General features: G+C 49.9%; 1 protein-coding gene across 1 annotated transcript in view; it reads left to right on the top strand.

Moving 5' to 3' along the window:
* VSTM4 (V-set and transmembrane domain containing 4) overlaps positions 1-12,404 on the top strand; it is an 84,222-nt gene that overhangs the window by 1,805 nt on the left and 70,013 nt on the right. The window contains exons 2-3 of the mRNA XM_007446243.1: positions 311-330; positions 4,647-5,045. Coding sequence (XP_007446305.1) covers positions 311-330; positions 4,647-5,045 — 419 coding nt within the window. The remainder of the gene's footprint in view (positions 1-310; positions 331-4,646; positions 5,046-12,404) is intronic.

The raw sequence follows: 12,404 nt of genomic DNA, 5'->3' as shown, positions 1-12,404 counted from the left end.
GCAGGAATCCCAACCCTCTGTTTTGGGTCAGTCTCTTTCCTGCCCATGCTGTCATATTCCTCCTTTAAGAACTGGTCTTGGGGGCCCTGACTGAGGTGCAACGGCCCCTCCTGAGGTCAGTCTGCAAACACAGGTGGCTGCCTGGGCGACGGTGTGGTGCACTTCACTGGAGGACACTGGTCTTTCCATTTGCAGCCTGCACCATGTTCCTCCTGCCTCAGGGCCTTTGCACAGGTAGAATCGTCTTCCAGAAAGATCATTCTTCACTGCTGCCCTGAATTTATGTCATGAATTCTACCTCAGCCTTCAGCTCACGGTCACCTCTCCAGGGTCTCTTTCCTCCCTGACACGCAGAGATCAGAGTCTCACCCTGATTTTTTTTTTTTTAAATAAATTTATTTATTTATTTTTTGCTTCCTTGGGTCTTTGTTGCTGCACACTGGCTTTCTCTAGTTGTGGCCAGCAGGGGCTATTCTTCGTTGTGGTGTGCGGGCTTCTCATTGCGGTGGCTTCACTTGTTGCGGAGCGCAGGCTCTAGGCACGTGGGCTTCAGTAGTTGTGGCACGCGGGCTCAGTAGTTGTGGCTCGCGGGCTCTAGAGCATAGGCTCAGTAGTTGTGGCACACAGGCTTAGTTGCTCCGCGGCATGTGGGATCTTCCCCGACCAGGGCTCTAACCTGTGTTTCCTACATTGGCAGGCGGATTCTTAACCACTGCGCCACCAGGGAAGTCCCTCACCCTGATTTTCATAAGCCCCGCACGTTTTCTCTGTAGCACGTGTTGCTGTTTGTAGTCACATTCTCCTGTGTCTTTTTCCTGACGACCAGTGCCTCTCCCACTGGACTCTTAGCTCTGCAAGGTTAGGGATGTGTCTTCTTCTCACAGCGTCTGGCACATGGCAGTTCTCAGCAGCTATTTGTTGAGTGATTAAGTGAACAAAGCACAAGCTGGGGTGTAAGCTGGAGGAAGTGGAGCACTGAATGTGGAGGTGGCCAGGGGATGGGGACGGGGGATCTACCTCCCACCTCCTTTCCCTGCCATGCAGGGTCAGAAAGCAAGAAATTAAATTCTCCAGCCTAGAATGACTTCGATACTTCTCCTTCCTTGGCCAGGAGAGAGGAGACTCTGCCCTGCCCCTGGCTGCTCCCTTACCTTACCTGGTGTCAGAGGGTCTAGTGACACCCCACCTCCCCTGTCTTGTAGTTGGCTTGCCTTGCCCCTCTGCCCTGCAAGGTGTGGAGACCCAGAAGGGAAAGGCCTGAACCCCCCCGGCCCCGGCCCCACACTCTAGTCAGCCTGCCTCCACTGCCTGCCTCCTGACCCCTCTGCAGCCTGATGACTGCCATGGGGCAGAAGCTGTGTGATGCTCTCTCCTAGTATTTAAACATCCAGCTCAGCTAACATTGGCCAAGCACTGGGTCCTCTATCTACATTTTCTCCCCTCCCTCAAGCAATGCCACTTCTCACAGCTGCGTGCTTGAGAGCTGAGTTGTGTTCCCTGGGCTTAAGGTAGTCATTTCCAGTGTCAAGGGGAGGGCATTAGCTGGGGCACCAGCTTTCTGAGAAAGGTCGTTGCAGGCACAGGGATCCACACAACCTGAGAGCCTGTGTCTTCTAGCAAAGCTTAACACTGCCGAGGAACCTGTGAGCATCATCGTTTCAGTCCCACCCCCATACGCTCTCATTGAAAGTGGGTGTAAATATCCGGGCTGGTGGTAGGACTAGGCCTGAAATGAACCTTCCTGAGAGCAAGGCTGCTATCACAAAGTGCCACAGACAGGGGGCTTCAACAACAGAATTTTGTTTCTCCCAATTCTGGAGGCCAGAAGTCTGAGGTCAAGGTGTCTGCAGGGTTGGTGTCTTCTGAGGTCTCTTTACTTGGCCTATAGATGGCTGTCTTCTCCCTGTGTCTTCACATGGTCTTTCCTCTGTCTGTGTCTGCGTCCTAATCTCCCCTCATTATAAGGACACCAGTCATGTTGGAGTGGGGTACACCCTATGGGCCTCATTTTAACTTAGTCATCTCTCTAAAGGCTTTCTCTCCAATACAACCCCATTCAGAGGTCCTGGGGATTCGGGCTTCAGTATAGGAATCTGCAGGGGACGCCGTTCAGCCCGTAACAAGGGTCTTGCACTTCAGTGGGAGAAATGTGCCTGGGCCATTTGTAAGAGAGTATGGGGCTAACTGAAGGCAGAGAGGCACACCAGTAAAGAAAGAACGAGGGCTCCTCTGGGGAAGATGGTTCAGTCCGTTCCCTTTCCTGGGAGCTGCTGACTCGGCCTGAACTGCAGAAGAGGAAGAGATACTAGTTCGCCTCTAGGATGGAATCTGGCCTCTCATGGGGACTGGAGCACTTGGCACATTCTCCTGGTTTCAGTCACTATAAATAATCCCTCCTTCATGCAGCATTCATAGGAGGAGGCTAGGGTGTGGGGTCCTGGCTGTGCTCTCATCCCATCCATATTGTTTCAATTTCCTGCCTTCCCCAGCTCTCCTTGCCTCCAGTGGGGAGCGCTCGGGGGCGGGCAGAGCGGGACGTCAGTTCTGGAAGCCAGCTGCTCCATCTCTGCTGCTCTCGACCTGCCGAACCCCCCGGGCAGCTAGTGGAGTGGGGTCAGCCTGGTGTTCCCGGCTGTGTGGCCACTCACCAGGGAACTCCTGCTGTGGGACCCGTGTGAACTTCAGCCTGGATCCTGGCATTCGGGGAAAATGCTTTTGGACTAATTTAACATGGTGTGTGGGCAGGGTGGGGGCCGGGTGGGTGAGGTGCGGGGAGACGGTAAGGTCAGTTCCTCCTCTTTTTGTCCTGCGTGAGTGACTTGTGTGGACAGTGACATTGTTACTCGGGAGCGTGTGCCTTCCTTGGTTACCTGTTGATCTGCATTCCCCGTGTATCTCCCTGGGCGGCTTTGTCCTTTGTCACTGTAGACCTAGAAGACCTCGTTCTTGTCCACAAAGAGCTGGGTCCAGCCAAGCATCAACCTTTTTCTTCTGAATTGACTTCCATCTTTTTTTTTTTTTTATGGTGACAAAAAAACTATCATAGTGCAGTGAGTTGAATAATGACCCCCAAAGATGTCTGCGTCCTCATCCCTGGAACTATGAATGTCACCTTATATGGCAAAAGGTGCTTCATGGGTGTGATTAAGTTAAGGATCTTGGAGTATCCTGGAGTGTCCCGGTGGCCTGGCTTTTAAGAGATGAGAAAGAAAATGAGGTGAAATTGATCCTCAAGTCATCTCTCTCGAGGTGTTTAGTTTATTAAATCAATAGCGGAAACCATACGTAAGGATGAGCTTATTGCCTGGGTTTTTACAGTGAAGGATACTTTGTAGGTCACACTCCCCCCCAATAACCACCACCCCAACACACACAGGGCCTCACCTTGTTGACTCACAGCCTCTTCATAGTAGAAGGTCCAAATCTTTGCTCTCCTTTTCATCCTTCCTCCTTGCTTACCTGCAGCACTGACCAGAGTTCAAAGCTTTGGGTGACTCTGCCATCAGGGCCCAAGTCCCTTCATGTGACCAGAAGGTGGTGTTTGGGGGCCATTTGTAATTTGGGATGACCTTGAGGGCACCCGCTCGAGCACTGGAGTGGGCAGGGAATGGTGCTTCCTGGAGTCGTGTGCTGGGCAGCGCAGGGGTGACGATGTGGGACCTGGTGAGAAGACAGCCCAGCTTGGACAGAAGGAAGGTCTGGGCATCCTGTCCCTTTCTGGGCTCTGCCTGCCAGGAGGAGGTTCCCCCGACCGTGAGCTCCGGAGCTGCACCGCCACACTGCACAATCCTTGCAGACGCCATGCAGCGCGTCTCCTGGGAGAAGGCCTCTGTGAGGGCGGCTAGGCTGGATGATCTTGGGTGGCCAGGGAGTGGCACTCTCAAAAGTCAGCTTGGGGCAGAATGGCGGCTAGGAGGGGCAGCCCTAACTAAGAAGCCAAAGGACAGGAAGTAGCGGCCTGGGCCTGGCATCCTGGAGCGTCTTTTGGGTTGCCGGGAGAGTCTGGCACCCCTCCCTGCTCCCGGGCTCATTCATTCTTTATTCTTGCACTTGCAACTCCTTGACCATGGATCCTGGTCCTAAGAGACTTGGAGCAAGAAACTGAGACACCCCCGTCATTCCAGCTCCCTAGTACTAGTTTAACACCCGCCTGACCAGTACTGATAATCTGCCTTGGTTACAGTTGAAATACCTGAGACAGGGAAAGGGGCTACAGCATTTTCCACTCACGGAGGTGATGAAACTGATGGAAGCAGGCCTTGGGAGGCAGGTGGGGAGGGGGGATTGGATGTGAGCTGGAAATTTTTAAGAGCTTCCCCAAATCCAAATCTTTATGTGATATCTCCTGAATTTTAAATGTCAGCGAGTAATTAAAATTAAAAAAAATACATCTGGGCCAGGTGGTCCATGGCATCCCGCTTGGCTGGGATCATCTCATAGATGAGGACGTGGGTACCCACAGAGGCACACGACACACCCCAAGGAGGGCTCTTTCGAGAAGGCAGAGTGAGCACAGAGGGGATGGGGGTGGCCCACCTCTCTGGCCATGCAGACCAACCTGGCTCCTGGAGAGAAGATGCCATGTGTGTTCACCTGGGGAAAGGCGGTGGCCTTCCTCATTTTCTTCTTTCCTTTTTTCTCTGCAGAGGTCTGTGGGGCCCTCAATGTCACCGTGTCGCCGGGGCCCGTGGTTGACTACCTGGAGGGGGAAAATGCTACTCTTCTCTGCCACGTCTCCCAGAAGAGGCGGAAGGACAGCTTGCTGGCCGTGCGCTGGTTCTTTGCGCGCCCGGACTCCCAGGAGGCCCTGATGGTTAAGATGACCAAGCTCCGGGTGGTGCAGTACTATGGGAATTTCAGCCGCAGCGCCTACCGTCAGAGGCTGCGCCTCCTTGAGGAGCGGCGCGGGGTGCTCTACACCCTCTCCGTCTTGACCCTCCGGCCAGCCGATCAAGGGCATTACGTCTGCAAAGTCCAGGAAATCAGCAAGCACAGGAATAAGTGGACAGCTTGGTCCAACGGCTCCTCGGCGACAGAAATGAGAGGTAAGGGTGCATCCACTCTCTGGGGAGAGTGGGAGGGTGACAGGTCAGTGGGCCTCCCTCCAGCTGGCCAGGCAGTGGCCTCCAGGACGGCTCTGCTGAGCTAGAACATCTTTTTGGCCTCTAAGGGCCAAGCCATGTGAGGCAGGCCATGGGAATGAGGATAGATCTTTACATGGATGCTGTGGCTGACTTGTATTGTAGGCGTGGAAGGCTGAACAGAAAGGGGGAAGTGTCTGGCCCCATGCCACCCAACCCACCCCTGGCCAAAACCTGTTTTGCAGCTGAAAGATTGGTCTGGCTGTGTTCTTTACCTCCAGCTCAGGTCTTCACAGCCTTGATCACTTTGCCTGGCAGGGTGCTGGGCACCTATGGGAGGAGGCCCGTATTGGGAGGTCCTGATGCCTGATGTGAGTTGCCAGGCCTCAGAGCAGGGCAGCCTCAGTGGCTCTGACCCATCGCCCCGAGGAACTGATCCAGGCCTCCGGCAACAGCTCACTGAGAAATTCATCGGAAAATGGGCAAGGGACCAGAGGTGGCCCTCCCTTCCTGGAGACAGATAGGAGGCGTGGGCCGCGTTCTGGAAGAACTTAGCTACCAAGTGCCATATTTGAGGGCTATCGTTTTTTGCCACTGATGTTCCATTCAAGAAGACACCTCTCACAATTTTAATAAGACTGGCTACTGTGTACTAAAATTACATCTTTGAGTGCTTGGAACCTGAATTTGGTCTGGTAGAAGGTCAAGAGAATCACAGAGTAAAGCTGATGATCCCAAGTGTGAAAAAGAATCTAATTTTGTTGTGTACATGTCATATAATATTAAAGGCATTAGTGATGTTGTTGAAGGGATAAAACTCAGTTGTGAATAGGCATTTTTAATATCCTGTATGTTAAAGTAAATAATTTACATGGATAGTCCAACTTCATTTGTCTTTGGAGTTTGCTTATTTTAATGTTCTTAAGCACGGAATGATATATCATCTGAAATGTTGTGCACTTTTTCTCCTTAAGCAAATTAATTCAGGAAAACAAATGACTATTAATATAAGTATGTATTTTGGCACAGAAAATAGAAGAATACATCGGATGGCCACAGGCTAAGGAGGGAATCCACTCTGGACATTACTTGGCTCTGAAACATAAGATCTTATATCTGCCCTTTTAATTTTTATGTCTGGGTGTATTCCGGAGCCGTGTAGTAAATCTCTCGGCAGTGACGACCGCTCTGCCAGTTAGAATAGATAAAAAGATTTCCTACATTCAAGTGAGTGCCGTCATCAAGTGCGTTATTTCATGTGCGTCTACTTTCAGTGAATGAAGCTGGGTTCCTTCTAGAACATTTTTTTGGGTACGTGCTGCAAAAACCTGAGGTGGTTCTTAAGACTTCAGTGGAACTAATCTCTTTTCCCCACTTCTCGGTACTTTGATTTGCTCTTATGAGTGGAAGGGGAAGGGGTGGAGTTACAAGGCGTGTCCAGGGAATTGTGTGTAAACTGCAGCCTGTCACGTCCCTGCTGGTCCCTGAGATGCTGGCTCCTGACGAAGTCCAGCTTGTTAGCCACGTGCTTGCAGAGTGCTTTACCAGTGTAATGCAAAATGAGAAACTGGAACAGAAATTTAAGAACAGACCAAATAACAATTTCCCCCCATAATTGCAGTGTTACTTGCTTTATTTTACTCTGTGTGTTTTTGAGTTTCCCCCAAATCAGAGTAAGTCCTTGAGCATGTGTGTGTGTGGTGAAAAAAAGAAAAAAGAAGCAATTATTGGGGAAAAAAAACGATGTTAATAAATAAATTTGTCATGACTTTTTTCCTGAAGACACCTCTTCAGGAAAAAAATATTGGCTATATGGGGCTAAAAAAATATTGGCTCTATTAATTTGGAACAAAGCATCGGCTCTATTAATTTGGGACAAAGCATAAGTTGCCACTTTATGTTTTAACTGTGCGAATTATTAAAATATGATGGCGAATTGGGGATTTTGAAGAATGGGGAACTAGTAAACTTGGGTTTGTCTGGAAACCGCATATGTATGAGATCGTGGGTGGGGAGAGCTCCTGACTCCAGTGTTGTTGGTACCAAACAATACGATAAATAATGAAGAATGAAAATGTGTGATCTCTGGATGACAGTGGAGTCACGCTTGGCTTATTTTAGAGAACCTGTCATACCACGTGAACTTAGTGTCATTTTTATCACACAGAGGTAGAAGGAAAGGCAAGGAATGTTACACAGTTTCTTCAGTTGCTTATGCCGTGTGACCATTTCACTGAGCCAGAAGCCCTGCCTGCAGAGGATGTGGATCCAAAAGCCCTAAGTGACACATGGTGTTGGAACCCTCTGGCGCGGTTTCCAGGAGGGCTGATGTTAGGTTTGATTTCATTTCATTGTTTTATCAATGACATTGAAAAGGGGGCACACATCACCTTAATGGACTTTACAGAAAGTACAAAATTGGGAAGTTCTTAACATCAGCAAGGAGTAAAACATAATGAAAAGGGAATCCAGGGAGGTAAGAAATACGAGCAGGAAATACCAGAATGAGATTCAATTTGGAAAATGGCAGAGTGATACATTTGGGGAAAACGAATCACAGGCAGTGTTGGAGAGTCAACGGGAGGCTCTCTGTGAAGGGATTTCGGTGATGTCGGTGGTGAATTAGATGCGCATCTGCAGGGTGATATGGCAGCAGGAGCAGCCTGTGTTATTTCCGTCCGCATACAGTCAGTTGGCCTGGTGTCCCTGAGAAGGAAGTTGGCTGTGTCATGTGTACTGTGCTGGGGAGACACTAATGTGGACTACACCGTCCGTTTGGGGAACCTCACTTTCAGAAAGATAGATTCAATCTAGAGAAGAGTAGCAAACATGACGAGGAAATGAGTGGCAGCCTTCAGAGAGATGATCAGTTCAGCTGAGGAAGCTTCGCTGGGCTCAGCGAAGACATCGCATTGGAAAATAATATGGACTACAGTGTTCCGCAGTGCTCGGTAGATTCATTTATGTCTCACTCAGTGGGCATTTATTTTATGGTGCATCTGCTCTGCTGGAAACTTGGGGACACAGGGGCGGGTCTGTCTAGAGGGTGGCAGATACAGAAACAGATACGATGTCATGGAGTCAGGTGCCGTGATAAAGGTGTGCATGGAGCATTGTGCACACGCACAGGAAGGCCCCTAAGGATGAGGCAGGGGGCAGTGCTTGAGCGGACACTGGCTGTTTACGTGGGGCAGGGAGCCAGAGGGGACGGTAAATCAGTGGATGGAGGGCCCTACAGCCATGCGTCAGGACTGCTGGAGCCTGAACAGGAGGGTCGGGCCGGCAGTGGGTAACAAGGGGAGGCAGGCAGGGCTGATAGTGGAGGGGCCTGTACTGAATATTAAGGAATTTACACTTGATTTTGTAGGCCAGTATTCTCAACCTTGCCTAATGATAAGGCCATTGTTAACATGCAGATTCCCAAGCATCTGCCCTGGAGATTCTAGTCTGTTAGGTCTGGGCTGGAATTTGAATATTTAACATCCAGTCTAGATGATTTTATCATCAGGCATTTTGGGGAATCTCTGCTTTAGTCCTTGGAAACCCTGAGAAGCGTTTAAAGTCTTTTGACAGACCCCTCTGTTGGCTGCTTGGGACATGGATTTGGGGGAATCAGACTACAGGGTGAAGAGGCAGAGTCTTTTGTATTTGCCCAGCCTTGAAATGATGCAAAGTTTGGCAGTAGGAATGGAGAGACATTGCAGGTCAAATAAGAAGGTTTTAATAAATGGGTGCAAGTAAGGGAGAAAGCTTTGGGATGATACCCAGGAGTCACTGTGTGCAGGATGGTGCCCACGGCTGACAAAGGGAACATAAGAGATGAAGCTGGCCACAGAGGAATTGAGAGTGAGGTTGGTTGGAGGCCATCCTGCACTGATGTCCAGTAAGCACGCAGAAGTGTGGAGCTGAAGCGCCCATCTGATCTGGGCAGTGAGAACTGATTCTGAGTCAGGCAGGTGAAACCATGGGGGTGGGTAAGATCCCCAAGGGGATCCCCAAGGGGCAGGGGCCAAGGGTGAAGCCCTGGGAAACACGAACATTCGGGGCAGCAGACTTGGTGTTTGGAACGGGCTCCTCTGGGCCAGCCCCCTGGTGGTCTGGAAAAGGCAAGGTGTTTTCAGTAGGAGAGCAGCACTGCAGAGCGAGGATGTAGCAGTTTCTTCCCAGGAGTGCAGAAGGTCAATCTTTGGGAAATCTAGAGGTGCACAGTGTTCCAGGCAGGAATGAGGTACATTGACCTTAATCCTGGCAGCCTGGCGAGCCCTGTGTCCTCCTTTCTGGTGACAACCATCTCTAGGTAACAGCTTCTGGCTCATTTATCATGAGCAGGTGAGATGCAGGGGTGGGTCTCGCTGTAGGTGAGATAGGAGGAAGTGAACTGCGTGGTCCTGCCCTGCCCGAACCCAAGACTTTGGGGAGGTCAGGTCCTGAGTGCCCTGTCCCTAGCACTGAGCAGGCTGAGCAAGGCTGGAGTTGGTGGAACAGGGAAGTCAGGATGGAAATAAAGGGGGCACGAGCAGGGGTCCGGGGTAATTTCCAACAGGGAGACGAAGCTGCTCAGTGGGGTCTCTCTCTAAGGGGTGCCTTATTTATGCTTGGGATGTTCAAGGTTTTCTGAGCTGGAGGCTTCATAGATAGACTAGTGCAGAGTTTTCCAAATGTTCTTGGTTCCTTTAGGCCAAAAGAAATAACTAACAGCTTTGCTTCTTAAGTAGTTGGGTCCAACAACTTAAAAAAGGATTTCTGTCCTAACACGTCCTGAGAGCATAACACGTCCCTAGACGTGGAGACAAGCTGTTCTCTTTGGGGTAAATTCCAATATCACTTTCGAATCGAGTTGAAGCTTGCGATTTTAGGGGGCCGACATCTCTCCTATAGGTGCAAAAGCACTTTCATTATTTCAGAAGCAGTCTGATAGCTACTTGTGGTCAGTTTTTGGGCAAATTGTGATACTTTCTGAAGTCCGCTTTACTCTGTCCCTGTAGACGCAGAGGTAGTGTCTGACCCTGCGTTTGCGCTCCGCACTCAGCGCTGGCTGGTACTTGCTATGCCTCAGGCGTGCAGTTTAAATTAAGCCCGCCGTCTTCCCTGAGCTGGTACCGGCAGGTCTTGTTGCCTCTCCACACGCCCTTCACCCTGTCTGCCCCACGTCCCCGTGTCCCGGCACTTGCCCGTTGTGTTTTGTGCCCGCTTTCTTCAGTAATCCCTTGACCTCCCTTTGCTGTCTCTGCTCCCCAAGCTTTGGGGGTCTCCCTGCCTTTGTGCCTTCTCCATCCTGCTTGATGTCCCTGTGACCCCCCCCCATACCTGTCCTCCTCAGGCACTGATGTGGCCTGGTCCCTCCCAGAACACGCAGACCCTGGAGAGTTCTAAGCGCAAGGATGGCCCTGGCGTGGGTGTGGGAATGGGAGGTTGGACCAGTTCCTAAGCCTGGATTTTCTTCAGGAGGATTTCCGGGATGAAGCCTGAGAGTCCCTGGGGCTCCTGGTCAAGGGCAGGCTGTGGCATGGTCCTGGGTGCCACATGTCCCTAACAGTTGTTGAGCTCTGACATGGCCAGTTTGGTGCTTTGCTTGAGGGCACCACATGCGCCCTTGGCACCAGGGAGTGTGAGCCCCCCGGGGTTCTCAAGAATGACATTGTCATTCATTTTAAGCTTCTGGTCTTAGGGGTACAACCGCTTGGATTCCCCATCCCCCAGGCCTCGTACAAAATTATCCTCAATGGCTTTTCAGCCCAGTTCTGCCACCCGCTGACTCAGAAGCAGTCTGATATTCTGAGCAGAACCGAATCTCCATCTTTTCAGATGGAGATGTTTTCATCAATGGTGAAAATGCTAATAATAGAAGCAATTTGCAAGGGCTGTCTGCTGCAATTTAAACAGTATTTCAGTCTAACCCCAAACAACATATTTTAACAAGCCAAATTGTTATTTGACTTCAGATTATATAAGTGAGCTTTAAATGTTAGGAGTGGACAAAGCAAATAGAAAACTCTGTTTACCCTAAAAAGTATTTGGGGGCAAAGATGAAATTATAATATAATTTCTTATCTATTTAACCCCAAATATTAGAGGGAATTTAATAATTGGATCTGAAAGTACCACCACAGGGAACTGATATTTCAAGTTTCAGTGGCAGAAATTAAAGAATTCCTTTTTCTCCAGAAACGTGGAACAGAGAATTAGGAATGAGATTAACGAAACATTTAGTGCTACTGCTTAATTAAGCAAGCTCACATCATGATGTTTAAAGTGTCAACAGGTCCTATACTCAAAAGGAACAAATTGACAACTGGAGTGTAATTTAAACACCACTTCAAACACTTCATTGTATCTACGCTCCTTGCGACTGCCACGTTCTTGGAAGAGTTTAAGAGTTTGGAATTTAAGCTCAGCACTATGTATGAAGCCCCAGTTTATGAGCCTGTGGTCCCTGTGCTTTGCCCAAAGAGAGTTATGCGTGGGGAGGTTTGATCCCCTCCCTCTGGGGTCCCCAGCCTCACAATCTGGAGGAGGAGACGTATGTCAATATGGGTACGGGTTTGGAAGACATTATCGACAAAGCTAATAGAAAGGGAGTATGAAAAGGCCATACAAGAGGGTGAAGCGGGTACGGGGGAGTCAGCGGAAGACAAGGTTACATTCTTTGGGGAATAGGAGAAGGCCACCTGGAGGATGTGGCATTCCGCTGGGACCACAGGGTGAGGAGGGATGTGACGACTGTGGGCCGTGCCATGTCAGGAGATGAAACAGCTGCAGCAAAGGTATGGATGAAGGAGGAAAGGGATTTGCAAATAACTTAGCAGAGTTGGATGCATGTTTGTGATTGGTAAGGGCTGAGGTGGGCAGTGATAAGAGGAAAGGTTGGCGTGGTGGCCCTGCCTGGGGACCTGGACTCCAGGGACCCTGCCAGATTCTTCTTAAATGCACCCACACGCCTGACACAGTGCATGGTACACAGAAGGGCTCCGTCACGAACTTTTTAGATGAAGGACTGATGAGTGATCCAAACTCTTTGGTATAATGCCATTTTAATTAATGGCAACAAGGAGTGGAAGGTGGTAGCAAAAGAGTAATATATAGATCTACCCTGGGGTTGTGTCTGGAGAGCGCCTGTTACCAAGCCCTAAGGTCTAGTATTTCCTAACCGCTCTGTGGGGACATACACATGGCCTTTGTATTCTGCAGCTGATTCCGTCTCAGAATGTGAAGTTCTTATCTAACTGCCTTGTCACAATGGGAAGTCTGTTTAACATGGTTTTTCATTTGCTTTTTTGCTTTGTTTTCTAGAATTTGTCTTAGAGTGAATGCAAAGGAAAGAGT

This window comes from Lipotes vexillifer, unplaced genomic scaffold, assembly GCF_000442215.2.
Source record: "Lipotes vexillifer unplaced genomic scaffold, Lipotes_vexillifer_v1.1 scaffold1143, whole genome shotgun sequence".
Taxonomy (NCBI): Eukaryota; Metazoa; Chordata; class Mammalia; order Artiodactyla; family Lipotidae; genus Lipotes; species Lipotes vexillifer.
Note: the sequence above shows the minus strand (reverse complement) of the source record. Positions and strands in the feature narration are given on the sequence as shown.